The sequence below is a fragment of the Sitophilus oryzae genome, unplaced genomic scaffold (assembly GCF_002938485.1).
Source record: "Sitophilus oryzae breed Bouriz unplaced genomic scaffold, Soryzae_2.0 scaffold_1521_pilon_pilon, whole genome shotgun sequence".
NCBI classification, from domain to species: Eukaryota; Metazoa; Arthropoda; class Insecta; order Coleoptera; family Curculionidae; genus Sitophilus; species Sitophilus oryzae.
This window is the reverse complement of record NW_022146194.1, coordinates 420,953-446,789: the sequence shown is the minus strand read 5'-3', so window position 1 is coordinate 446,789 and position 25,837 is coordinate 420,953. Positions and strand designations below refer to the sequence as shown.

At 33.7% G+C, this 25,837-nt stretch overlaps 1 protein-coding gene across 3 annotated transcripts in view; it reads left to right on the top strand.

Moving 5' to 3' along the window:
* LOC115878658 (tectonin beta-propeller repeat-containing protein) overlaps positions 1-25,837 on the top strand; it is a 30,896-nt gene extending 5,059 nt beyond the window's left edge. For 2 of the 3 annotated variants that reach the window (XM_030895204.1, XM_030895205.1), the window contains 17 exons: positions 46-178; positions 237-439; positions 2,583-2,675; positions 2,729-2,909; positions 6,031-6,431; positions 8,411-8,698; positions 8,751-8,894; positions 9,300-9,470; positions 11,896-12,082; positions 12,140-12,338; positions 12,440-12,727; positions 12,783-13,340; positions 16,036-16,216; positions 16,275-16,417; positions 20,591-20,766; positions 25,523-25,668; positions 25,723-25,837. In XM_030895204.1, the coding sequence (XP_030751064.1) occupies positions 46-178; positions 237-439; positions 2,583-2,675; positions 2,729-2,909; positions 6,031-6,431; positions 8,411-8,698; positions 8,751-8,894; positions 9,300-9,470; positions 11,896-12,082; positions 12,140-12,338; positions 12,440-12,727; positions 12,783-13,340; positions 16,036-16,216; positions 16,275-16,417; positions 20,591-20,766; positions 25,523-25,668; positions 25,723-25,761 (3,531 nt within the window). In that variant the 3' untranslated portion in view covers positions 25,762-25,837. Of the gene's footprint in view, positions 1-45; positions 179-236; positions 440-2,582; positions 2,676-2,728; positions 2,910-6,030; positions 6,432-8,410; positions 8,699-8,750; positions 8,895-9,299; positions 9,471-11,895; positions 12,083-12,139; positions 12,339-12,439; positions 12,728-12,782; positions 13,341-16,035; positions 16,217-16,274; positions 16,418-19,050; positions 19,224-20,590; positions 20,767-25,522; positions 25,669-25,722 lie in introns of those variants that run through there. The other variant, XR_004049580.1, reaches the window with a different exon arrangement.

Genomic DNA, 25,837 nt, shown 5'->3' with positions numbered 1-25,837 from the left:
TATTTATATTTTACATGATCAAGAAATCATCAATTTGTTTCGTAGAGATGGTTGCCTATAGAAGGCTTTACATCTAGACTTTTACCAACTGATAGGTTTCATTTTTCAAATGCCGATGGAACTGCAGATCGGTCTATAGATAGGATCCGACTCCCTTCAATGGCTTGGCAGTGGGAAGGTAAGTTAAATAAGTCCTAAGGTTCCATAAATATTTTAGTACCTAAATACTTTTGTAGGTGACTGGCAATTGGAGTTAACATTGGATGGACAGCCATTGGACCACAATGGGTGGACCTATGCTGTTGATTTTCCTTCATGTTATTATTCGAAAAAACAGTGGAAAAGCTGTGTTAGAAGACGACTTTGGGTTAGGACTGCCAAATATTGTGCAATGAATACTTGGTGTGCTATCGCTCCATTACACAAAGATGCTACGTCGGTAAGCTACAGTTTCCTATAATTCTTCTTACAATGTCATACTCTATACAGAGCGTACGCTACCTCCCGCAAATACTTGTGATGTGTGTTATCAGTGTTTCGCAAGTACAGGGTGTCCCATTTTAGTTGAAATCATACGGTATCTCCGTTATTAGTAAAGATAGGACGATGCGGTTTGCACAAACCTGTCCCATTTTTTTGTCAAACGGAAGATGGTGTCAACAAAATTTTCATAGCCCTCTTCGTTTCTGAGCTACAGGGTCTTTTCGAAAATTTTGCAATTTGGAACAGCCCATTATTAATAAAAATAATAATAAATAATATCTCCATTATTATGGATGATATCGAGAAGGTGAAAACTGATTCTTGTAGAACTTTTTATGTAGAATACAGTGGCGTAGTCTGTTTTTCAATGAAAAAAATATTTTTAAAAATATGAATTAAAATTAGGTTTTTTTCTAATGGTACTTTCTAATAATTAACACCCTGTATATTTATAAATCATATGATCCGCCATGCTATGAGCTTCTCAAAAAGATATATCACTCTATATTTATTTTCATTATTTACTGCAGTATTTAAAATATATCATTTTCTTATTAGTAGGCCGTGATAAATAACAAAAAATCAAAATGGTATTTACTAAAATAGTCATACACATATTAAAATTTTATTTGGAATTGATATATTTAACTTTTGAATCTCTGAATATATTTATCTTTTTTTATAACGGAATTTATTATAACGGGATGGGTTTGCAAATATTTTAAAAGCTTGCGTTATTAAAGCATTTTCCAGTTGTATTATTTCAAAAATCCCCAAAATCAGAAATCGAGAACGGACAAATCCGGGAACCAGGAAGGCCATCATATGGGTCCATTGGTTCCAATTAATTGATTTGAGAAATAATAATTTAACAAATTCCAATTTTTTTTTGGTTGTAAGTTAAGTTGTGAGGGAGAGCCCCATCTTGCTGAAAGTATATTTCACGTAAATTAGCTAAAGGAATATTAAAAAATTATAATAGATATTTTAGATAGCTTCCAAGATTTACAAATAGCGGTAGAGAATTAAGTTTCCCTAATATATAAAGAATTTATTAGTGGCCCTCAAAATAAAATAAGAGAGAGATAGCAGTATATATATTTTTAATAATACTTTAGTTTCTTTTATTATCAGTCATGGCCTACTAATAAATATGATCTTTTAATTTTTTTTAAATGTTACAGTAAATAGTGACAATAGTTAATTAAATAGTGAAAATAAATATAGAGTGATATATATTTTTGAGAAGCTTATAGCAAGCCAGATCAAATAATTTATAAATATACAGGGTGTTCCATTTAAAAAAAACATAACTATAGTTCATATTTCATATCTTCAAAAATATCCTTTTCGTAGAATAACAGACTACGCCACTGTATTCTACGTAAAAAGTTCCACAATAAACAGTTTTCACCTTCTCGATACCTTTAACAATAAAGGTATATTCAGGCTGAGAGCGTCGAGCGTCGCGTCGCGTTTGCGTCACGTCTGCCCCATTGAACTCGAACCCCGACGCTCAGCGGACGCTAGCGCAACGCCAAACGCGACGCTGTCTGTCTGAACGGTCTAATTTAAGTTAAGTGAATTGATTCCATTTCAACACGCGGACGCGACGCAAACGCGACGCGACACTCGACGCTCTCAGCCTGAATGTACCTTAACAGTGATGCAGGGGGTGTCCCAAATTGCAAAATTTTTAAAAATACCTTGTAGCTTAGAAACGAAGAGGGCTATGAAAATTTTGTTTACGGATTTTTTCGTTTGACAAAAAAGACGCACAGGTTTGTGCAAACCGCGCCCTTCTATCTTCACGAACAACGTAGATCCCGTATGATTTCAACCAAAATGTACACTTGACCTAGAGTTTATCGCCGAATCCGAACGGCACTAATTGAAAGACTGTACAAGGCAAATATATTCAATGTAATTTGACATATTATACTTCTTTGAGGTGGCGGCTTGCTGCTTGCTGGTCGATCTGTTTAGATAAATTAATATTTTTAATTAAATAAATAAAGCAACCGTCTGCGTCTGTGGGATCCTATTCTGTAACTGTCGTTAAACTTGCGATATTTAATTCTGCGTATTTTGAATTTTAGGAACCTTTTATTGATATATCAATTGGAGGGCAAAATGTTATTGGTGCTGACCCGAGTACAATGTTAGTATGGGCTGTTACTTCCCATAATAGAGTAATATATATGTATTACATTTATTAAACATTTAGTTAATATTGTATTTTTAGGTAATGTTTAGATCAGAAGTAAGTACAAAATTGCCTGAAGGTACCCGATGGCACCACATCCAAGTGCCTACAGGATGTGAAGTAGGAAGTATAAGTGTTGGCCCTTCAGGTTTAGTTTGGTCAAGCCTTTTAGATGGCAGAGCTTTAGTTCGAGTAGGAGTTTCTAGAGAGACTTTACAAGGTATAGAATAATTGATATTTTTGAAGTGAAACTTCTTAACGCGCGATGGGAGGAAAAATTCAAAGCCGTGACACACCACGCCCTTGACACGACATGACCATGCTTTGACGCACGAGCTAGCGAGAAAAAAAATGGTAAGGATTGCACAGACACCAAAAAACATTTGATTTAAAGCTAAGAAAAGCATTATAATAAACTTGATACTGTACCTGGGTACCAATATCCTCTGGTCGTGTGCTAAGAAATAAATTTTCATGCATATTTTCGGTAAAAGAAAGATTTAAATTCTGTGTCTCGTCTCGACCACATACAAATGTTTCGACCCTGTTCAAAATTTCGTCTCTTAACTAAATTTAAAGGGGTGCGGGCGTTAACATTAATAGGCATATTCATAAAAGTGTGTATTTTTGGTTCCAGCCGACACGTGGCGGAACGGCCGGGCGGCCGTCCTGGGTGTCGTGTACGAGGGGCGCCACGACGGCAACTAAAATATTTAAAAACAGCAATCTAAACAAAGAGTAACGAATGACCAGATCAATAATTAATCGGTACTATAAATCTTCACATTAAAATATTGCCAATTACCACACCACATAGGGAAAAATATCTGACGAAACATTATAAACACTACTATATCCTAGACGTATCCTATTATAGTTTACTGAAATTAGGCTCAAAAAATCCTTTGCACGAAAACTTTGTGATAGTTTTAATTTCTTCTAATCTCTATGTTTTTTGGGTGCTCTATTCGAAACTGGGATTTACGAATTCATTTTCGTGGAAAAATCTTAAACAAAATAAAATAAAAAAATATAATCTGATTTGTTCGTGGTATTTTACTTATAATTCAAAAGCTATCAACTTTTTGTAAATAACCTTTGTTGCTATAATTCTTGTTTTTATAAATTTTCTCTAAACAAACTGTTTTGGGTCAAGAGCCAGCAAAATTGACAGTTTTAGACTGACTGCTCAAAATCGCACTTTTTCTACTACCCTTTTATTTGTTATTAATGGCTGATGTACCCTAAAATTATATGAGGTAAATATTCATTCGCAAGAAGCTGAAGAGGATCTCGATATACTTTTATAAAAAAAGCTTATAAGTTTGCCTCATTAGTTAAATGAATTTATTAACAGTAGTGGGAAAATATATCAATCTTTTGGTGATTTTGATGTTCCCAATTGAATGTGTAATAATACACGGAAAATGGTAGCAGAATCCCCGAATTTTCTCATTAGAACAAGACAAAGGAATACATCTCAAACACTGACTGAATCTCATTTTGTACCCGACAAAACTCTATCTGATCATAAACTGATTCTGCACGAAATAATTGGTTGTGAAAAAGAAAAGAACACTTTCTTAAATTCTTATAGAAAAATAATGCAACTGCTTGAACCTAATACTAATATTTTCAAAGATCAATTATACCAGAACGAGATTGCCGAAGTTGGAATTCTATTTCTCATGACTCTATATACCGGGTGCGCCTCAAAAGTGGCTCACCCCTATTATAACTTGTTTATTTTTTCAGAAAAAAAAGCAATTTGGTATGTTAGTATACGACATAAATTATGATTAAATGTATTCAATTGTTTTTGGTGATTTCATGTTTCACCGGAAATTACTACAACTTATTTTCGATTAAAAATACGATTTTGGCATCTTTTGGACTGGCCAGGACAAGACACGAAAAACATTAGATAAGAAACATTAGATCAAATCTATTTTTCCAAGGCTCCTTGTTTAAAAATTAGTGTTTTTAACAGAGCCATGGCACTCTATATTGAAATTTAAAATATAATGTTTTTTGAACGAAAATGTCAAAAGATAACATATGATATTTCATTCTACTCATTTTTTATCGAATAAAGTAGAAATATACCGAGGTGCCATTTAAAAATCAAGTTTTAGTAATTTCCTGTGAAACAGGAAGTGGCCAAAAACAATTGAATAGTCAATCAATCTTAATTTATGTCATATACTAACATACCAAATCTCGTTTTTTATGCATTTTTTATGTAAAAAAATAAAAAAGTTATAGGGGCGAGCCAATTTCGAGACACACCCGGTATACAAAAAACAACAACAAGAAAAAGATAATTAAAACAACTGGGGGGGCAGATAGGGATCCTGCTTAAAGCGCTTGACGTAAAAAGCCGATTTTCGGAAAACGGATTGACTTTAGGGGGTTTGCCCGATTCCGAAAATTGGTTCGATAAGAAGGGATTTTTCGAAACTCGGATTCTATGGGGGTGAAACCAAATCCCTCAAATATTAAAATATTTTTTATTTAAAAACCGGTGAGTTTTTTGGAAAAACTCTTAAAGGCGTATATTTTATTTTGTTGTTTTAGATATTTTAAGATTTTTTAAAAATTTATACAGGGTGTTTCATAAAATATGACCATTGAGTAATCACGATTCTGCTTAAACTACTTGATCTTTAAAGCTAATTTTAGGCGAACGGATTGACTGTAGGGTTTCTCGAATCTCAAATTCCAAGAGGGTGAAAACGCCCCTCAAATATTACAATATTTGTTATTTAAAAAACGGTTAGTCTTTCGGGAAAACGCTTGGACAAGCATAATTTATTTGGTTTTTCTACATATTTTGAATTTTTTTAAAAATTCATACAGGGTGTTCCAAAAAGTTGGGTAATTTCTTAACCACGATTCTGCTTAAACTGCTTGACGTAAAAAGCTTATTTTTGGCAAACGGATTTTTCGAAAGTCAAATTCCAACGAGATGAAACTACCCCTTAAATATTACCAAGTTATATAACAATATAGCCATATTGTTTTTTCTCATGCTGACATAAATGTGAGAAAATTTTATCCTGTTTGTATGTTAATGGAAATTCTTGCTGTGCTTTATCATCACCATTACAAATAATTAATTCGACGCGAACGAAGTCGCTGGTACACGCTAGTATACCCATAAAATATTTTGTTTCTACATCTTTCCGTTTTGGTATAATCAAACGAGGCGAATGAGGTGCGCCACCCTGTATATATATATTCTTGAAATCCTTCAATTTAATAGCTGTTAGTAAGAAGTTTCACTTCAAATATACATAATGCACAATTTTTTTAATCTAAATAAAATATTACTGCATTAGGAGATATGTGGGTTGAAGTTAGGAGCCCCGGAGACAATTTAAGAATCACGCAATTATCAGTGGGAAATACTAGCGTTTGGGCAGTCACACAAGATAATAAAATATGGTTTAGGAAGAGAATGAAACGAGAAGAATCGAGTTTAAGCGAAGAGGAATTGGCTGTGGGTTCCGGTTGGATCGAAATGGTTGGAAAAATGTGTCATATCTCAGCCACTTCAAATGATCAAGTATTTGCAGTTGGCGCACACGATCGCGTTATTTATTACAGGATGGGAGTGTGTCAAGAAGATTTGACCGGCAAAAGATGGAGGGCCATTCGAGCACCGCTTCAAGTTAGTCGAGCTAGTAGTAACGCTAGTTTAGGACGTGACCGATTCCATCGAAGCTTAAATCAAATTACGGTAATGCAGGCCTTCTTACTATCTAGTCTTGTATTGTATTTCGTTTCGTTATACTTATTACGGTATAAAAGAAAAAAAAACTCAAAAGAAAACATGCAAAGAATCAAGTTTCGGTATTGTTTGTACCACTGATCAGTAACGACATTAATTTAAATTAAAGTCGCGTCTCAAAAAGTGGCTCACCCCTATAACTTTTTAGATAAAAAAACGATATTTGGTATGTTAATATGACATAAATTAGGATTTGTTGACGTATTCAATTGTTTTTGGTCACTTCCTGTTTCACCGGAAATGACTACAACTTTTGGTTTTTAAATGGCACCTTTTTCGAGAAAATTGAACGGAAAGTGTTTGCTCTGATGGGTTGTTAACTGGTTAATCAACATAAACTTATGAAGGTTATGGCGGTTCAAAAGTAACCAAGTAGTTATTAAATAATTAATTGAAAAATCAAAATTTCATGATTTCTAAAACATCTTATTGCTTTAAAAACGAAATAAACCAATTACCAAAATTCCTTATTAAAATAATGAATTCCTTAATTCATTAATAGTAAATGTTCAAAGTGACCACCATTCATTTCAATGTAGACATTTGATCTTCTTCTCCACGATCTGTGTACCCTGTGGAATATTCTTGTCCGAATTTAATTGGAACAGTCAATAATGCGTTGCCGTAGTTGTTCTTCAGTATTAATCGGCACTGAGTAAACCAAATTTTTTTAAAACCAAAAAGGTTTATTTCGTTTTTAAAGCAATAAGATGTTTTAAAAATCATGAAATTTTGATTTTCCAATTAATTATTTAATAACTACTTGGTTACTTTTGAACCGCCATAACCTTCATAAGTTTATGTTGATTAACCAGTTAGCAACCCATCAGAGCAAACACTTTGCCTTCGATTTTCTCGAAAACCATTGCTCTGGGCGATGTGCAACAAGAGTACCTTTTTTGTAGGAAAAAGTATATAGTTTTCAAAAAATAAACCCACGTTGCAAAAAAAATAACCTCAAAAAAGTTATTCACGAAACAACCCACTACCCTTGCAAAAACTACCCTTTCCGCTTTTCCAAATAATTTTTTAGTATCACCATTTGATTTAGGGTCAAAATTTATGGCAGAGGATTTTTTTTCGAAATTCTATCTCGTTTTTTAAGCCTACAATTTCAAAACAACCGTTTTTTAAATTCACCCTTTCAGTGCCCCTAACTGCCTTAATATGCATTTTCCGCCCTGTACTTATATGAACTTTTTTTATTTTTTTTAGGAGTACTATCACTCCCGATTTTTTTTACACCATTTCAATGACACCCTGTAATGACATATCATATGTCAAATTTTGACATTTTCACTTATAACAAAATTGTATATTTTATTTTATTAAATTAATCATAAACTTTTCTAGAAAAATGATGATAAAAATGTTTCTGTTGAGCCCTTGGCGCAAAAACATTTCCAAATTCATTAATTTAGTCTAATAACTATCTAGTCAACATGTTTAATTTTTGTCAATTATGACATGTATTGATTATTTCGATTACAAATGTCTTGAAAACCATGATTCGTATTGATTTCTACCAAGAGACCTTTTTACGTAAAAAACGGCGGACATGTATTTTTTTCTTTTCACCCAGTAGTTTAATACAGGTACGGACGAAATGTTATTAGACTTCAAAACAGTTAAAATACAGCAAGTAGAAGTCATATTGACATCGAAATCAAATTTCTCTTGTCAAAAAACACACACACCAATTTTTATCCAAATATCGTCGGTAGTTCAGAAATTATCTGGAAAAGATCGAAATAGAAATAAAACTTCAACACTCTGTACTCTGTATCTCCGAAACGAAGCAGTTTAGGACGTAAATTCATACGAACTTTTTCGCTTACTTTTATCTGCAGAATATGCTGCCGAAGTTTCCCGAATACATTTGGACCATCCTGTATATAGGTAATATAGTATATTGTTTTATTTCTTAGAGTCGACCAAGTAGCATGATCGAGCAGCCTAATTTTTCTGAATTTGAAGAACAATCCCATTCTGCACCTTTGGCTCCCACTTCTCTTCCTACTGGCGATTATAAATTTGAAACTCGTCTTAGAAATCCTAAAGCTTGGAGTCCGGTACATTCTGTTGGCTCTATCGTAGGTACTGAAGTTCACCCAGATGCTGACGAAAGCATATGGAACGAAAATAGCAGAGATTCTTGTATTTTTGCAGAGGACGAAGAATTGGAATGGGCTGAGTACGATACGCCGTGGTCTTGGGTATGTTTCTTAACGATAGGTATGTAATAAAATTATTGTTATAGATTTTTAGGTGGAGGCGGGAACTTGTTTAATGGATATATCTCAATTTCCAAACTGGTTTTCAGAGTCTAATGATAGTGCTATACAAGAAGAATTTGGCCAATCGTGGAGAACTAATATTTTGAACGATTTAAAGACACGATTGCCGGACCAGGTAGTTGCTTGCTTTGAGTATAAGTACAGTAGACTCTGGATTATCCAAGCTAATCTGATCCTGATAGTCAAAATCGGATTTTTAAAATGTTGTTTCTTATATATTTTTAATATGTATTACTTAATAATAAATGCTAGTACCTACGTTCAAATATTTTTTTTAATAATTTTGACAAACAAAAGAACAACTAAAGTCAGTTTGTGTTGCTTCGCCAATTCTGTGATTCTTCGTAATTCCCCATAATTACCCGACATATTAGGCCTCGAATAATATGGCGTCACTCGGTTAATACAGATTTGAACGCCGGTGTAACTCAACTCTGATACGCACGGATAATCCAGCGATCGGAAAATAGAGAGTTGGATAATCGATAGTCTACTGTATGTCACAACGACTATTTTTTAGGATATTTACTCTTTATATGAAAGTGCAATTGAAACTACATCCTGGATTCATGTAGGAGAAGCAAGAGTTAATTTGAACTCCCAAAATTTTGTCGATTGTATATTGCAGTTGGAATGGTTACAAATAACAGGGACATTAACAATTTTAAATTCAGATGGAGCCACAACAATGGTATGGTTATAAAAATATTTATCGATTAGATAACCGGCATTACGTATATTAGTGTATTTCGATTTTTAATGGGGTTTTATGTTAATTTTTGCCATTTTTTTATACCGTGAATAAATTGCGATTAAAATTATTGCCCTTTAAATTATTAGCGAAGAAATTACAATAATTAATTACAGTAATTTAAAAAAAAATCTTTTCCAAATTTTCATACCGTTTAGAGAAAATTAAAAACAGTTTCTAAAAGTTCCAGAGTTCTTTAAAAAAAATTCTAAAAAAAGTCCTAAAAATCAAAACGCGCTTATGGTAACATAATTTCGTTTTCGTTCTTGGATAAATTGTTATCGATAGAATTTTTTTAACGTCATATTTTTTGCTGTTTACAATTTTAAGTTAAAGAAGCACAACATTTATTTATTTCAATGTTATGGAAAATGTGATAATACCTAGTTATCGGAAAATGTGACTTGAAATTTGACTTGAATATTTGGGATAAATTGAGAATTATAAACGGGATTAACCATTTTAGACCAAGCAAACATTTTTGTGCTATTTTTTTCAAAAGAATGCATTTTTCTCAAAATGGCAATAATAAAAGTTTTTCCTCTTGTAAAAACAATCCGGGGATATACTGTATACAGGGTATCCCAGAAATAAGTGCAGATATTTTAAGGGGAGGTAGATCTGGTCAAAAGAAACATCATTTTTCTTTACCATTTTTAAAATAAATTGAAAATAACCGAGTTATTTAACTTTGAAAATTAAAAAAAATGCAACATTTTGAGAACTACCGGCCGAAATCGGAAATAATCCGCATCTCTGCATATTTTCCACCCACTGTTGCCACATCGACTAGAAAGACTTAACACTACTTGCAATATTTCACACCACCCAAAAAGTTTTGAAAAAGTGCGTTATTTGTTTTAAGTGGGCGATCGCCAGTAGCCTTACTTCACACATTTCACAAAATAAATTAAAAAATTAAGAGAAAAATCCCGATAGCAGATCGATATAAAAAATAACTTACCGAATATTAAAAAAGTAAATCCCGATAGCAGATCGATATAATTGCAAAGCTTTCTTTTTTTCCATTTTACCACTATTAAAACCGCACTTAACACTACACGTAACAACACTATACTTCACTGCAATTCTTAACAACACATTTAAATATCCATGGCTTCTTGACTGCATGCTGTATAACAAAAGTATCACTTGCAAAATATTATTTAATATTTTTCACATAATAATTTACATAAATACAACAAAACGCGTTCGAACCGCCAATACAGATCAGCTGATTGCTGTTTTGTTTTGGGACCCAAACCCTTGTACAGCTTCTCCTATAATAGTGCCGTTCGGATTCGGCGATAAACTGTAGGTTCCTTGTACTTCATGGTACAAAGAAAACAAGGTATGATCGATAGCGGCTCTAATTTTGTTCAGTTTGCGCATATCACCTGTGACATCATATGCCGTACAAAAAAATATCCATATTGTTCAATTGCCACTAATAAAAAAAAGACTTAAAAAATTAGGACACAACCCCAAAAGTTTTGTCAAATAATCGAGCTTGACATTTGAAAAGTTATGACACATTTATTATGTGTCATCTGTTTGACAATTCGAAATTGGCGCGCGGAGCTTGCCGACCAATAGTGCCGTTTATCACCTGTGACGTAGTGACCAACCTGCGCAATACCATACCTTGTTTTCTTTGTATCATGCTTGTACTATGCTTGTACTTGTGAAACACTGATGACACATATCACAAGTACATGCGAGAGGTATTCGATGTTCTGTATAGAGTATGGCACTGTAAGAAAGCTTAGTAAGAAAGACATAAGTTAATTGTAAGACAAACCGAATTTAGGATCCTCAGTGTGGCTCGTGGCTATTTTAAGGAGCTTCTACACTTTAGTATAAAAAGTGATATTAATTATTGTTCAAAATATAATGTAATGTCTAAGAAAAAAATGAAAGATACCGCGTTACCCGAAGAGGAGAATGAAGTCACTAATATTGATCCGCTAAGATAAATATCTCAATTGCCGAGAAATTGCTATCTTTCAGACATTTTCACGGCTTCGGTTAGGTGACCAATATCATAAATAGAATGTTAAATAAAAACAAAGTTGCTATTGGCAAGCCAGTTGCGGACACAGATGGGGGTCCAGGTCTCCCCTAAAATCTTTAAATTGGATTGAATATTAGGCTTTTGAGTTAAAAATGGCGCCCTAAAAAGTATATTCTACATTACTTTTTATTTGGGCCCCCCCCAAATACCCTATTCCCCCCTATTCTGATTTGAAACACTACTGTGCTGGTTGAGTAAAACGAATCGATGATCTTATATTTATTGAATGAATTATATTTCTTCGTATGTTAAGGATTCCTAAATATAAATTTCTTTTGTATTATATTTTAGCATTCGTTCCCGCTTAGTGATATAACTTGTGTTCAACTCACTAGTGATCCTGGAAATTCCAGATTATCTCTTTTTACACCTAGAAATAATCCCGCTGTCGTAGTCCTACAATTTGTTAGTGATGTTATATTAGAAGAGTGGCAATCACACTTTGCAATTACGTGTGGAAAGCTTCGTGACGCTCAAGGTATATTTATTTTTTAGTAAATTATTTTATATTAAATATTTTTTAATTTTTGTACAGGGAGGCCTAGCGATGAAAGTATTTGGGCGGTGACAAACTTGGGCGACATTTTTGTATGGGACCCAACACAACTTGAAAGAAACCAACTTAGAGAGGATGATTTCTACATTCAGAAATTTGACTTAAGAGGAAAAGAATGTCCTATAAAGGTTGCTTTACATGTCGGATGTATTCCTGGGACAGTTTTAACTTTAACAGGGTAAAAATAATTAAATGCTTGTTTTATTATTAACATTTTTATGCTCTTTTTATGAATATATTTTTATTTATTTAGTATCTATTAGTTTTTAATAATTATAGGTGTATAGGCGATGAGGCAGAACGCCTAGGTATTAATCTTGAAGCTCCATATACTTATAAAAAAAATCATAAAGCTTTTACGGAATTAGAAAATATGTGCCTGCACATAAATCCTAGGTTTTCTGAAAATTGTGTGGTAAGAAATTCAATGGTAGATGGGAAATGGGGTAAAGAAGAACGTGATGGAAAAATGCCTTTCAGTAGGAGTCAAGAATTTAATATAAGAATAGAAAGCACTGAAGATGCATTTATTATTTTTGTTAACACTGAAAAATATACAACTTTTAGGTTATTTTTATGTACTATAATGCTTTTTAGTTATCGCTAATATTCTGTATTTTAGACATCGACTGCCACCTCATTCGGCCTGTTTTCTTCATTTGTGGGGCAAAATGCAGCCATTTAAATTAATTATAAGAAGTCCAGTTCTTATAGTTGATCCATTAGAGGTTTATTGGAGGCAACTTGGAGGCCACTTACGTCGGGTAGAATCATGTAATGCCGGTGTTATATGGGGGATAGGTTACGATCACACTGCTTGGGTATATACTGAAGGATGGGGTGGTTCTTTCTATGGAACATTGGATAGCCATAACGTGTATCCAATGACCGATTGTCAAGACTATAGAGTTTATGAAAATCAAAGGTGGAATCCTGTAACAGGTTACACTTCATCTTGTTTGCCCACAGATAGGCATATGTGGAGTGATGCATCTGGACGCCAAAAGCGTATAAAAGAACAAGTAAAATTGCCGACAGTTCATTGGCAATGGATATCAGATTGGATGGTCGATTTTCATGTACCAGGTGGTGTAGATAAGGAGGGGTGGCAGTATGCTGTTGATTTTCCAGCTAGTTATCATTCCAACAAACAGTTTACAGATTTGGTGCGAAGGAGAAGGTAAGAAGTCGTATTTTATTATTAAATAATATCCTAAAATGCACACTAACAATATAGCTTAATATTACAAGACAAGAAAAATTGGAATACTGCCTGCCTTTGTAGCGTGTTTATTTCTTGAAAGAGGCCTGGGTATTTCTCAACTGAGAGAGAAATCTAAAAAGTATATTTTCGCAAAAACACTATTGTATAGAACAGAAATTAGATTGCCTTTACTCGTAAAACAAATTTTCCTAAGCAACGAAAAATGCTTAATGTTCCAAGGGGTATATCTCCCGCCGCGCGCCGGCAGAAGCATAAACAGAAACAAAAAGTATAAGAAGAAACGGCTTGTCTTTATTTTTAAAAATCAGACTTCACATTAACTTTTACTACCCACTAATGAGTTAAGACCAAAAAAAAATAACATATTTTTTATTTTTATTTTCAATCCAAGATCTATGTTGTGGTATAGTTTGAAAAAATCAAAGCTTATAGCCATACATTACAGCAAGATCTACAGATTCCTGAGCAAAAGGTTGTTTGGATTGGATTAAAAAAACTCCTTTATTTTTCGTTTAGCGGCTAAATTACAGTAAACCATTTTATTTATACAGGGTGTTCGAAAAATGCACGGCCAGATTTCAGGTGATTCCCTATTAAAAAAATACGGAAAAAGACTCATTTATACCGGGGTCAGGCGTTCAGTAATGCTTAGTTTTAAAGATAAGGAATGATAAAATTAAAAAAAAAATAATTTTTTAAATTATTCTAAATATTTTAAATTATACAGGGGTTTGTAATTATTTTAAATTATACAGGGGTCAGGGTAATGCGAAGTTTTAAAGATACAGGATGTTAAAATTTAAAAAAAAAATATTCTAAATACTTTGTAACCGACTTTCTTGAAATTTGTTAGTATTATTTCTACTAATAATGTCCTAATTGAGGACTCTAACTAAATTAAAATTATTAACTTTAGTGCCGTCCCAGGGAGCACCTTATCAAAGTAATTAAAAATATGTACGCCACTGACTATCTTTTTTTAGATAAGACAACTAAAAATTTAACTTTTTTTTCTTGTATATAAGATTCCTATCTAAAACTGGTTCTCGAGAAAAAAATTACAACCAACTCATAAGTTCTTTACCCTAATTAAAATACGCTGTGTCTAGGCGCACCTTAACGTGACATTATAATATTAAGGTACACAGGGAAAACGTCATCACAGTTATGAAGTGAGAAAGATGCCTGTACCGACTTATGCCTGTATTCAAGACATAAACGTGCGCGTAAATTTCGAAAGATCGAAAAAGAACGGCGTCAGACACGGCTGGGGAGTGACAATCGATCATAATTTTGTAGAGGTCAATCTCTAGATGTCAATTAAAACTTCTCTTTAGCTATGATTGTGATTTCAAAGCATTTCAAAGTGAGTTTATACAGGGTTTCCCAGAAATAAGTGCAAGTATTTTAAGGGGTCGTAGATCTCGATAAAAGAAACATATTTTCTCTTTACCGTTTTTCAAATAAGTCCAAAATAACGGAGTTATTTTACTTTGAAAATTTAAAAAAATAATTGCTAAAATTTTGATAGCTAATGGACCTTTTCTGGTTTTTCTTTCTTGTAAATTTATTCTAATATCTATGTTGCAATATTATCAAGAAATTATGTTTTTTAACTAAAAACTAAAAAAAAATTCCAAAAATTTTTTTCAAAAAATTTCGAATTTTCAAATTTTTTTTCGCGAAGAAAACCTCATAGGCGTGTGTCTAGGGTTGAACTATACTACCAGTTAAAATACTTGCGCTTATTTCTGGGACACCTTGTATATGTTTGATTGAGAAACTGAGAGAACAAACCTTAAGACTTATTAGAAAAATGGCGGTAGACAGAAAACAAAAAGTGTTTTAAGCCAATCGACTGAATCGGATTACAAGCCGATATACACGTAGTCATTGATATTCAGTGCTACCTACAGGAAATCAAAAAAATTATGGCATTTAAGATAATTACAAATAAAATAATTTTTAAAAGTTTTTTAACATGCTATATTAAAAAAAGTTTGAGCGTTGCATATCCTGCCGCAGATCCTGCAAGATTGCGATCATGTCATTCTGGGACGAATGGAGTATCTGATTCCACTCATAGCCCGTCGACGATACTGGTAGTGCGGTAGTGCGATTAACCACCGGTCAGCCCACCGACTCCGTGTGGCCCATCCCTTTCAAACAATTGGCGATCACTCTTCCTTCTTTTTTTGAAGTAGTTTTATTTTCTGTCAAACCTGTCTCAAATTTGCTTAATTTTATTTTCCTCGTTATTTAGGTGCTAATAGCAATAGATAAAATAAATAACCTACCTACCTTGTAGATTCTACCGTAAAATAATATTTATTGCTTATAGTTAGTATGATAAAAACTATTTTTAGTAATATTCAGTACCTCAAGAATATAATTTAATGCAAAATATATTAAAAGAAAATATTCTGTAAGGCTATAGTAAAGTACTAAGTATATATAATTCGAAATAAGAAATTAGTCAAATTTATACTTATTTAAACTAAACTTTGTTAAGGTACTCACAATTTAAATTTATTTTTTAAGTATACAAGCTGTATAAAGAAAGTATGATGATTGGCGGATATAACATATTTTTACTGTCTTATTGACGCAACATTACAACCTTGATTGAAAATTGATTATAATTTTTTAGATGGTACAGACGATGTGTGATTGCTTCAGTAGGACCTTGGCAGGAACTCGGGCATACAAAATTGTTAGATGTGTCTTTGGAACCTGTAAATGACAATTCAAATTCAGAAGTATCCGTTTGGGCTTTAGCGTCAAGTGGCCAGGTGATGTTTAGAGTGGGTACCTCTAGGTCTAACCCAACGGTACAGAATATTAATTTGTTAAATTTATAGTTTTAATATTAGTAATATTTATTTTAAGGGTCACAGCTGGCAACACATCACAACGGACCAACCATTTAGCAGTATTAGTTGTGGACCTTTTAATCAAGTATGGGCTGTGGGAAAAAAAGGATGTGCTTATCTTAGAGTTGGAATTAAAGAGGATAAATTGGAGGGAGAAAGGTAATGTTTGGATTATATTTTAATAGTATGTCTTATAGGCCTTATAATATCTAGTATATTTTGAACTACTTATAATAGTTTTGGTGGCCCATATCGTAAACCATATGTGTTAATATATTGTCGAATTCTTGGTTCGCGATATGAACAGTATAATGAATAGTATAAACTGTAAACATAATAGTATAACAGATTAGGTATCCTATAAGTATACAGATAAAAATCTTGTCCCTAATTCGTGGTACGAAAATTGTTTTTTATGACGATGTGCAAACGAGTCAAATTTCCTGTGCGCAAAAGTAAACTCGCCTAAAATAACAATAAACAGCGTAATAGAGAGATATCGCTAAACCGAATAGCGTACATGGACGTTAACAAGGCCAGGTGTTATTTCCTTTACGTGAGGTGGTATTAACTCTCTTCATTTATAGTTATCGGATCGGAAAGAATTCTGATCGCGTCGCGTCCGCTATTTAAACTTAACCTAACCTTGAATTTGAAACTTTGAAATTGTTTTGTTTAATAGGTATTTTAAAACTAAAGGGCTAAAGTGCTTATTTCCAGTGCTTTATTGTTCAACGTCTGCCAGTGGGTTTAGGGCAACAGGCAACAAATTCTCTTAGAAGGACTAAGTCGTCATCTGCTGTAAACCTAAGACTCTTTATAGGTTCTTTAGTATTGGAAGAGGTGGAATCTACATATTTTGGGCCATATTTATTTAATTAAAACTAATTCCAGCTACTTAAATATCAAATTACCTAATAAAACTAAAGCAATAATTCAAAACAATTCAAACATAACTTAAAATAAAAGATCTCGCCGGCCGGCTCCGGTTGTCAAATACCCGCAACACATGCCCATTTAAGCAATTTTTAAACGTTATCAGAGGTTATTTAGAAAGAGCGCTTGGTGTAATTGATCCGCAAATTACGTCAGGCGGTAAAACGTTATTAGCGGGTGTTGCGTTAAAAATTGACTCGCGCATATCGTAACCATAAGGTACGCGTAAATACTGGATGACGCTATTCGGTTTTCCGATATCTCTCTAATAACTGTGCCGGTCAGGCGCTGTGCACAATTTTAGAGGCCATAAGTGGGCGTGCTATGTGCGCAAACTAGTCACCTAACTAGTGCCCGATTCCGAAAATTGGAACCACGAAAAACAACAAAGAAAAAACAAAGATTATAATCTGTATAATCTGTGATAGTATCTTCAAAATATCAAATATATTACATAAATTAAACACACTGCCTCAAAAGAAAATATATTTATTAAATACTAAACAAATTACAAAATTGAAAAAATTGCCTACCCAAGTAGCATTTTTAGACACAAAATAGAAAAAAAAATCTCTGCTGAGAAACATTGCGAAACATTTTCGAAACTGATGGTATTTGTGTCAAGACACAAAGTTCTGAAATTAATTTGACACATTTGACACATTTTTGATACATATGTTTCGTAACATAAATCGCTTTTTGTTTCGAAACATTTTATCAAAATATGGTTTCGCTACATAAGCTATAACAATAAAGATCTTAGTGTCACAAATTTTTCGAAACTTTGAAGAAACAAATGTGGCTCATATTTACAAAGATTTTGTATCCGTTTTGTGCCTCAAAAGTTTCCATAATTTATTTGATATTTTGTCAAATATGAGAACATAACCTTACTTTATTATATACTATTTGGATTTTGTTCTGCAGTTATTGCAAAATGGTCGAGACTTAAAAATTTAAACATTCTTAAAGTTTTATAGTATAATTAAAAAAGCAGACGCAGTCTTCTACGCCAAAAATATGAATTCATTGCGAATTTCGCTATAATATGAACTATGTAAATAAAAGATGGTTTTATTTTGCGATATTCGCATTTCGCAATTCGCGTGTGTATATTTTACCTTCTAAAAGTTTAATACACTAATTCAACTTAAACCATTGTACAATAAACTTAAAGGGGTTTCACACAAGAACGGTAAACTAATAGGATTGCTCATCCTCATAAGACGTACGTTCGTTCAATTAAAGCATTAAGTCGCCGCGCCGGTGACTCCTAAGGCAAAACTTCTCGATTTAAATAATAAATAAGAAGTATAGTTGGAAGATAAACACCACAAATGTGTATGAGACTGTATTGGTTGGTTCATATTTAGTAGAATTATTCATTCTGATATAGACTTTGTGTAAAAATCTGGTAGCATTTAGGATTTGTATATGGGATTGGCTGTTAAGTCTCAATTCTTCTTCAGAATATATTGTATTAATATACCTCTTACAATGCCTTTACATGATGTTAAATTGTTAAGAATAAAATCTTTATTATCTTTGTTGCTTATCCTTTATAGATTCATTAGCTAGCTCGAAATCTTGAAATGTAATAGGTATTCTGTTTTTTCCTTTAGAACCAAGAAAATTTCCTTGGCAAGTTGAACATGATTAAATCTATGCACAAAATTATCCGAAATCTCAGTAGATGGCTATTCAAACTACATATGATCTAGGGTCTGTGGCTTTAAAAGGTCTATTAGAGGAATTTGTATTTTTTTATCTGGTGTATAGAAGAATTTACATCTATTTTAGGTTTTTTGTTGTTAATATTTGCGTTTAAACTTTCCTTTTTTTTCGGTCTTGGGAAGGTTCGTAGAGGTGCAATATGGTACTAAGACTCTCCGCGCAGAAACCTATTCTTCTCTGGAACTGTCCCTTCTCCATTGAAATTTACGCCAACTGGATAAAAAACTAAATCCCTTAGCGCCTGATGGATAATAATAATCAAAGGCCAAGTATAATTAGTGAAAAAAAGTTAAAGGTTCGTTAACTTTTTCTAGTCATTGAAAATTACTACCACTAATTTTAACGTTCTGAATGCACTAACAAACTTCTACGCTAATTGAAACCACTAATTTTGAGGCTCTGAATGAAGCTTTAGGAAAAGGGTAGTATAATTAAAAATATAGCAAAAGATAGTATAATTAATAATATAGCAAATTTAGCTTGAAGCAATATTAATAGGTTAGGAATTGATGAAAAAAATATATTATAATATACCGGGTGCGTCTCAAAAGTGACTCACCCCTAAACTTTTTTATTTTTTCAGATAAAAAAACGTGATTTGGTATGTTAGTATATGACGTAAATTGGAATTGATTGACGTATTCAGTTGTTTGGTTCATATTCAACATTTGGTTTTGGTCACTTCCTGTTTCACCGGAAATGACCACAACTTTTGATTTTTAAATGTCACACTCGGTATTTTTTTTACTTTATTCGATAGAAAATGACACTCTGAATAGAATGACATATCATATGTCAATCTTTGACATTTTCGATTTAAAAAAATCGTATTTTAAATTTCAATCTAGAGTGCCATGGTTCTGTGAAAAACACCAATTTTTATTCAAGGAGCCTTGGAAAAATAGATTTGATCGTCTAATGTTTTTCGTGTCTTGTCCCGGCCGGTTAAAAATGCACAAATCGTATTTTTAATCATATCTCAATTTTTTCAAATGGAACGAGGGTGGCTCATTAGCATATTTGGAAAAGGCATTTTTACGAATAATTTGGTATCACACACTTGGTACTTCGAGCCACATTATCGTTATAAACCGCATGTTACAATTTCAAATAAACCATATGAGAAAATGTCAAAAGTTGACATATGATATTATGTAATTCTATTCAGAGTGTCATTTTCTACAGAATAAAGTAAAAATATACCGAGGATGCCATTTAAAAATCAAAAGTTGTAGTCATTTCCGGTGAAACAGGAGGTTACGAAAAACAATTGAATACGTCAATCAGTCCTAATTTATGTCATATACTAACATACCAAATATCGTTTTTTTATCTAAAAAAAAAAATAAAAAGTTATAGGGGTGAGCCACTTTTGAGACGCACCCGGTATTTTTAATTTTTCTCTAAAACGACATGGAACATTGAAAAAGTATAAACGGGATTAACCATAGGACAAGTAAGAACTTTTATGAAGAATAATTTTTTCTCATAAAGTTAATAATAAAAAAAGTTTTTCTACTTGTAAAGACGATGCGTGGACATGCTGTAGATCGATTTAAATTATTAAATACCATGTAATTTTGATAAATTTTAGAATGCCAAAATATCTTTAGTATAATGAATGAAATGAAGAACATAAATCTGAAAAAATATTTGTTGCAGGTGGGTATGTGTAGAACCGCCTGTAGGTGCTCAACTGAAACAAGTTTCGGTGAATTCAGCAGGCATTTGGGCCATAGATGCTTTGGGAAGATTGAATGTTCGTAAAGAAGTGTCTGAATCTTTTCCAGAAGGCACTCATTGGCAAAGCATTTATTCATCAGATCTCCCTGTTTTAAGTAAGTTATATTTTACATAAATACTAGCTCACCCGGCAAACGTTGTTTTGCCATATAAATATTTTGTTATGGAACAACAGTCATTTTTATTCACGGGGTTGATAATTATTGAATTACTAATATCGTTATTAAAAAATGGGGGTTGATGGTAGAAAGATGAAAATTTAGGGTTGTATGTATTTTTAATGCCACATCATAAAAAATAAATATAAAAATTTTTGTCCAAAAAAAAATTGGGGTGGACTACCTTTATCCCTTATGGGTATTACAATAGATAACAACCTATTCTCAGACCTACTGAATATACATATAAAATTTCATTAAAATCGGTCACGCCGTTTCGAAGGAGTATGGTAACTAAAACTCTGTAACACGAGAATTTTGTATATTAGATATACGGTCATTTGTAAATAAGGTTTCTGCTCTCGATGGGCTCAGCGATTTCTCTTGGCCGATTTAATTATATATTTTTTTCCAAAGTTATACGATAAGCATTTTTTGAGATACAACCGGTGTTCATTTTTAGTTGTCCACCCGGTACATGTGGAAACTGGTAGGGACCCAGTAATAAAAAAGTACTACCTTATAACCTTTTAATCTCTTTATAGACCAGCCGGGTATACTTTCTTTAATTTATTGTTTGTTGTTGCCACGCTTTAAATATCCTGGTGGATATTTTTTGAAACTTCCCAATCATTCGTTTTGCTTTTGGAAATATCTATTACTATGTCCGGGGTTTCCCATTTTGTCCAGTAAATGGCGCGCAATTCGAACCTCGGAAGGTAACAAAGAAAACGCAGTTGTTCCTTCATTATTCTACCAGAAGATATCTCAACGCTCCTTGACATTGCCCCCCTGTTAATTTTGATCAGGGTTTTCTCTCAGGTATATCTTCAATTGGCCCAGATGAACTAGCTTCATCTTATTTCTAGAGCTGCGTTGAATCCAGTACACAATATAATTATTCTCTTGATGATCGTATAAGGACCTTCCCATGCTGGGGTTAACTTCGGAGACCTTCCTTTCTTCTGCTGCAGCTTATACAGGCAAACCACATCGTCCCGTTGAAATCCCGTAGAGTTCTAGAGCTCTCAAGTTGTAACGAGTTTTTATCCGGTTACTGGCTAGCCCAGATTTAAGCGTTAGATTTAAGTATTGAAGTTAGTCTATAAGGGTTATAGCGTAGAGTATATATCTCAAATTTTTTCTCTGTAATATTTAATACGAAATCTTAATACATACACATTGTTTATTTGTACGTTGCATCTTTTATTACCTTCTATTTAGAACACGATCGTAGGCCCGTGAGATATCCAAAAAAGCAGCATAACATATTGTTCAATCCTCTGAACAAAAGGAATTGCTTTCAAATGCTTTGTTGCCAAAATCTTTTCTACCAGCTTGAGGACCTGCTCGACAGTACCGTAGGCCTGTCGAAAATCAACTTAATGGTCGGATATAAGTTTACAAGCTGCAATTTATGAAGACATGCCTTTTAGAAAAAATATTTCCATAACCTTAGAAGGGACTGGGTGGAGCGGTGAGATTTTACATCGTATGGGTCTTTCCCTGGTTTCTGGGTCAAAATTATCTCGACAATCTTTCACTGCGGGGGTAAACCTTTCTCCAGACACGTGCGTTAAAAACTCGGGTGAGAACTTAATCCCTATTTCTGGTAGTTCTTTTAGGATTTTCGGCGGAATCAGATCGTAACCCGATACCTTGTAAACATTCAGTTTTTAACTATGTCTAGCACTCACTTTTGTTTTGTTAGTCGGGATGTCTAACTGATGCATTTGACTATATAGATACGATATACTTATATACGATAATCCATAGTCATCATTCGGAGTAAATACTCCTGTTATTAAGTATTTAGCAAATGTTTTCGCCTTGTCGTCATCACTCTTCGCCCACGTTCCATCTGATTTTTTAATAGGTGGAAAGTTAGTGGACAGTTACTTGTATCCTTCCATAGAGAGTAATAAGTAGCCAGTGGCATTATATCATTACGAAAGAGGTTTTATGTCCTGGATAAGGAGTTGAGAGCCACAACTTCCGAGCTTGATGTTTCGCGTTCTCTAGATCTAGAATTTTTTTTGCATAGTATGAATTATATTTGTTTTACGTTTGATCTGGTCTAGCCGAGGCAGCTTGTTATATAGTTACATTAAAATTTTTTACAGCTGTAATATGTGCATAAACCGGGAAAACTTCTAGGTTCATATTTATCACGAGATCTAGGTCAGTCCTGGATTGCAGTTATTTTCTTTTAGTCGGTGAAAATTCCGTCTGCTGAGACTATGTGGCCCAAGAATTCAACTTGTCGCTGAAAAAAAATACATTTCTTAGGGTTCAAGTATACGTAAGCATTGCGTATGCGACCAAGACTTCTTCTAAATTACGTAGATGCTCCACAAAAATTCTTCCTATAACCAATCATAATAATTTCCACATTAATTCGAGCTATCATGACTATTGCACAAGATCAGCAGAACTTATTAGGCCTACCAAGTTCAGACTAGAAATTTCAAAAAAAAATCTTTAGATTTTGATTTACATATGCCCTGCCTCTGGCAATCAAAAATCTAGATGTTAAAAAATCAAAATTAAAATAAAGGAACTATTGATTGCTGAGGCATTTTACTCAGTCGAGGAATACAAAATATTTTTTTTTAAATAAATAGAGTAATCCTCTGTTATGAAGTTTGTGATATTGGTAGAATTGTCTTTTGTATTTTAAGGTATGGTTCCTTCCACGCGGCCGTCGCAAGCGGCTGTCGCACTGCGTCAGCCGCAACGCACTCCTAACATGCTTTTAAACGTGCCCGGTTCCTTCAGAGCGGCTGTCGTGCGCGTCAGCCGCGAGCGACTACGATCGCCGCGACTGTACTGCTCGAGAAGCAGTATAGCCACAGCCGCGAGAGCGTTTGGGTTGTGTTGTGTGAAATTTTTGGTTTGTTTTTTTATTTAGTAAATATTCAATTGGCATTTCTTAAATTAGATAACTATGTAAACATGTCGAAAGTGCCAATTTATGCCGATTTATCAATGTAGGGTAACATCCTTCATCCCGTCTTTGTTTAAATATTTTACAGGGGCATTTCCATTTTTTAGATTGGCTAATTGTAATAATATTTCTTCATCCTCCTCTTCTTCTAGTAATAAGTACATTATGAGATGATCCATCACGATTTTCACCAAAGATAGTTGTCTTTATACTGATCGAAGTCAAGTCGCCAGCTTGAATCGCGACGCGAAGCTAAGAAACCACTCGAATCAAAGGACAGTCAAGCGACAGCCGCGCTGCGGCTGCCGCATGCGACGACCACGTGGAAGGAACCGTACCTTTACTTTACTTAATGTGTTACACTGGTATTATTTATATTCTATGTAAAACTTGACTTGCTAAAATTGTATTTTGTTTACAAAACGTAGTCAAATAAGATAAAATAAAAAAAATACGTCGCCGAGATAAACTAAGCACGTTTTCCAAGTTAATCCTCTTAACACCACTTCTATGGGACATCGAAAATGGCTGGAGCATTGCATAATCTAAAAGGCATGATTGTAAATTACTATAGTCCGCTTCCTGTTTGTTGCTTTCTGTAGACCGCTATCTAAAGTACTGAAACACAAGTTATTCCTACCTGTATATACCTGTTATTCCTACCTGTATCCTAATACCTTTGATTGTTTTCCAGACAAACATATAATTTGCGCCTGATACCCCGGGTTCCTGGACTAGTACCATTACATATTGATTTTTCTCAAAGAGTCTTGTGATTGTGGCGGAAACCCCTTTTGCATGATGCAGGTCCCAAGTAAGCTCACGACCCTTAAAAGAGGAGGTGACAGCTTGTGTGCCACTTGTGGAGGCTGGTCTCGTGTCATTGACAAGTGTCAGCTGCCTGTCCTATAGTTCCCTTTGGGGTTGGTGTCTTGGACGTTGTGTTTGTAATTTCCCCAGTGTTGCTAAGGGGTTTCCTTCTAGCTCCACCAGTGGTGTTTTTCTTTCTTGAACTCATAGCGTATTCTCAAGAGTCATTAGTGATAGTCGGCCCACTTTTATTTACTCCTTACTTCTACATGCGGAGCTCTGTAGAAGTAAGGAGTAAATACAATGGGGTACCTCTTGGTGTCCCAAGGTTGAGACCAGTAATGTCTACCTAGCCACGCAGCCCTTTATCCTGGTCCCGCCATCGTGGGATTTAGGTTTTTGGTGAAATTGTCTCCTTCTGTTCCCGACGATTAAGCTAAGACACTCCACACCCTCTGCTCGTGAGACATGACCACAGACAGAGGGTGGTATCTGATATGACGGAAAGGGTAGTCCCATCCGACATCGATATACGTTTTGGTGCAATTCCTTGGCTACATCACTACAGTTAGAATCAAGACAGCGAGATGTTCCTTGGTCGAGCCAAAGTGCCAGAGGCTACACACCAATAGCAAGGTCTTTGATCTCCTAGAGGAAGCCTTTTTTAGATATAAGATAGCTTATTATTATTACATTCTTCAAAGTTATTGATATTATTACTTGAATAGTATTATTTTATTAAATGTGCATTGTATGATTAAGTCTTTCATTTTATCATAACAAACTAAATCAAGCAACATTTAAAAAATATGTTATACATATTATTAATATATTGTTTAATTTTAAACAGTGGTTTTCGAAACTAACCAGTTACAATATCAATATTTTCGATTCATGATTGAGATTATTTCACCATCTAATTTTATTTATATTTAGACTCAGCTAGTCATACACAAAGCTTTAAACAAGTAAGCGTAAGCAAAACTGATGTATGGGCAGTAACAAATGTTGGATCTGTATTAAGAAGGATAGGATTATCCACCCAAAATCCAGGAGGCTCGGGATGGGATATTGGCATAACAGTATGTGTAATAATACATATTAATAAAAAATATTATTTTATTTGCATTTTTTAGGGAAACTGGCAACATATTAGCGTCAGAGCATTTCGTTAAAAATAAGATTGTATGCTAAAATGTACTAAGTAAATATTAATACTCTATGTAATAAAAATTATGTGCAGCTTCAAAA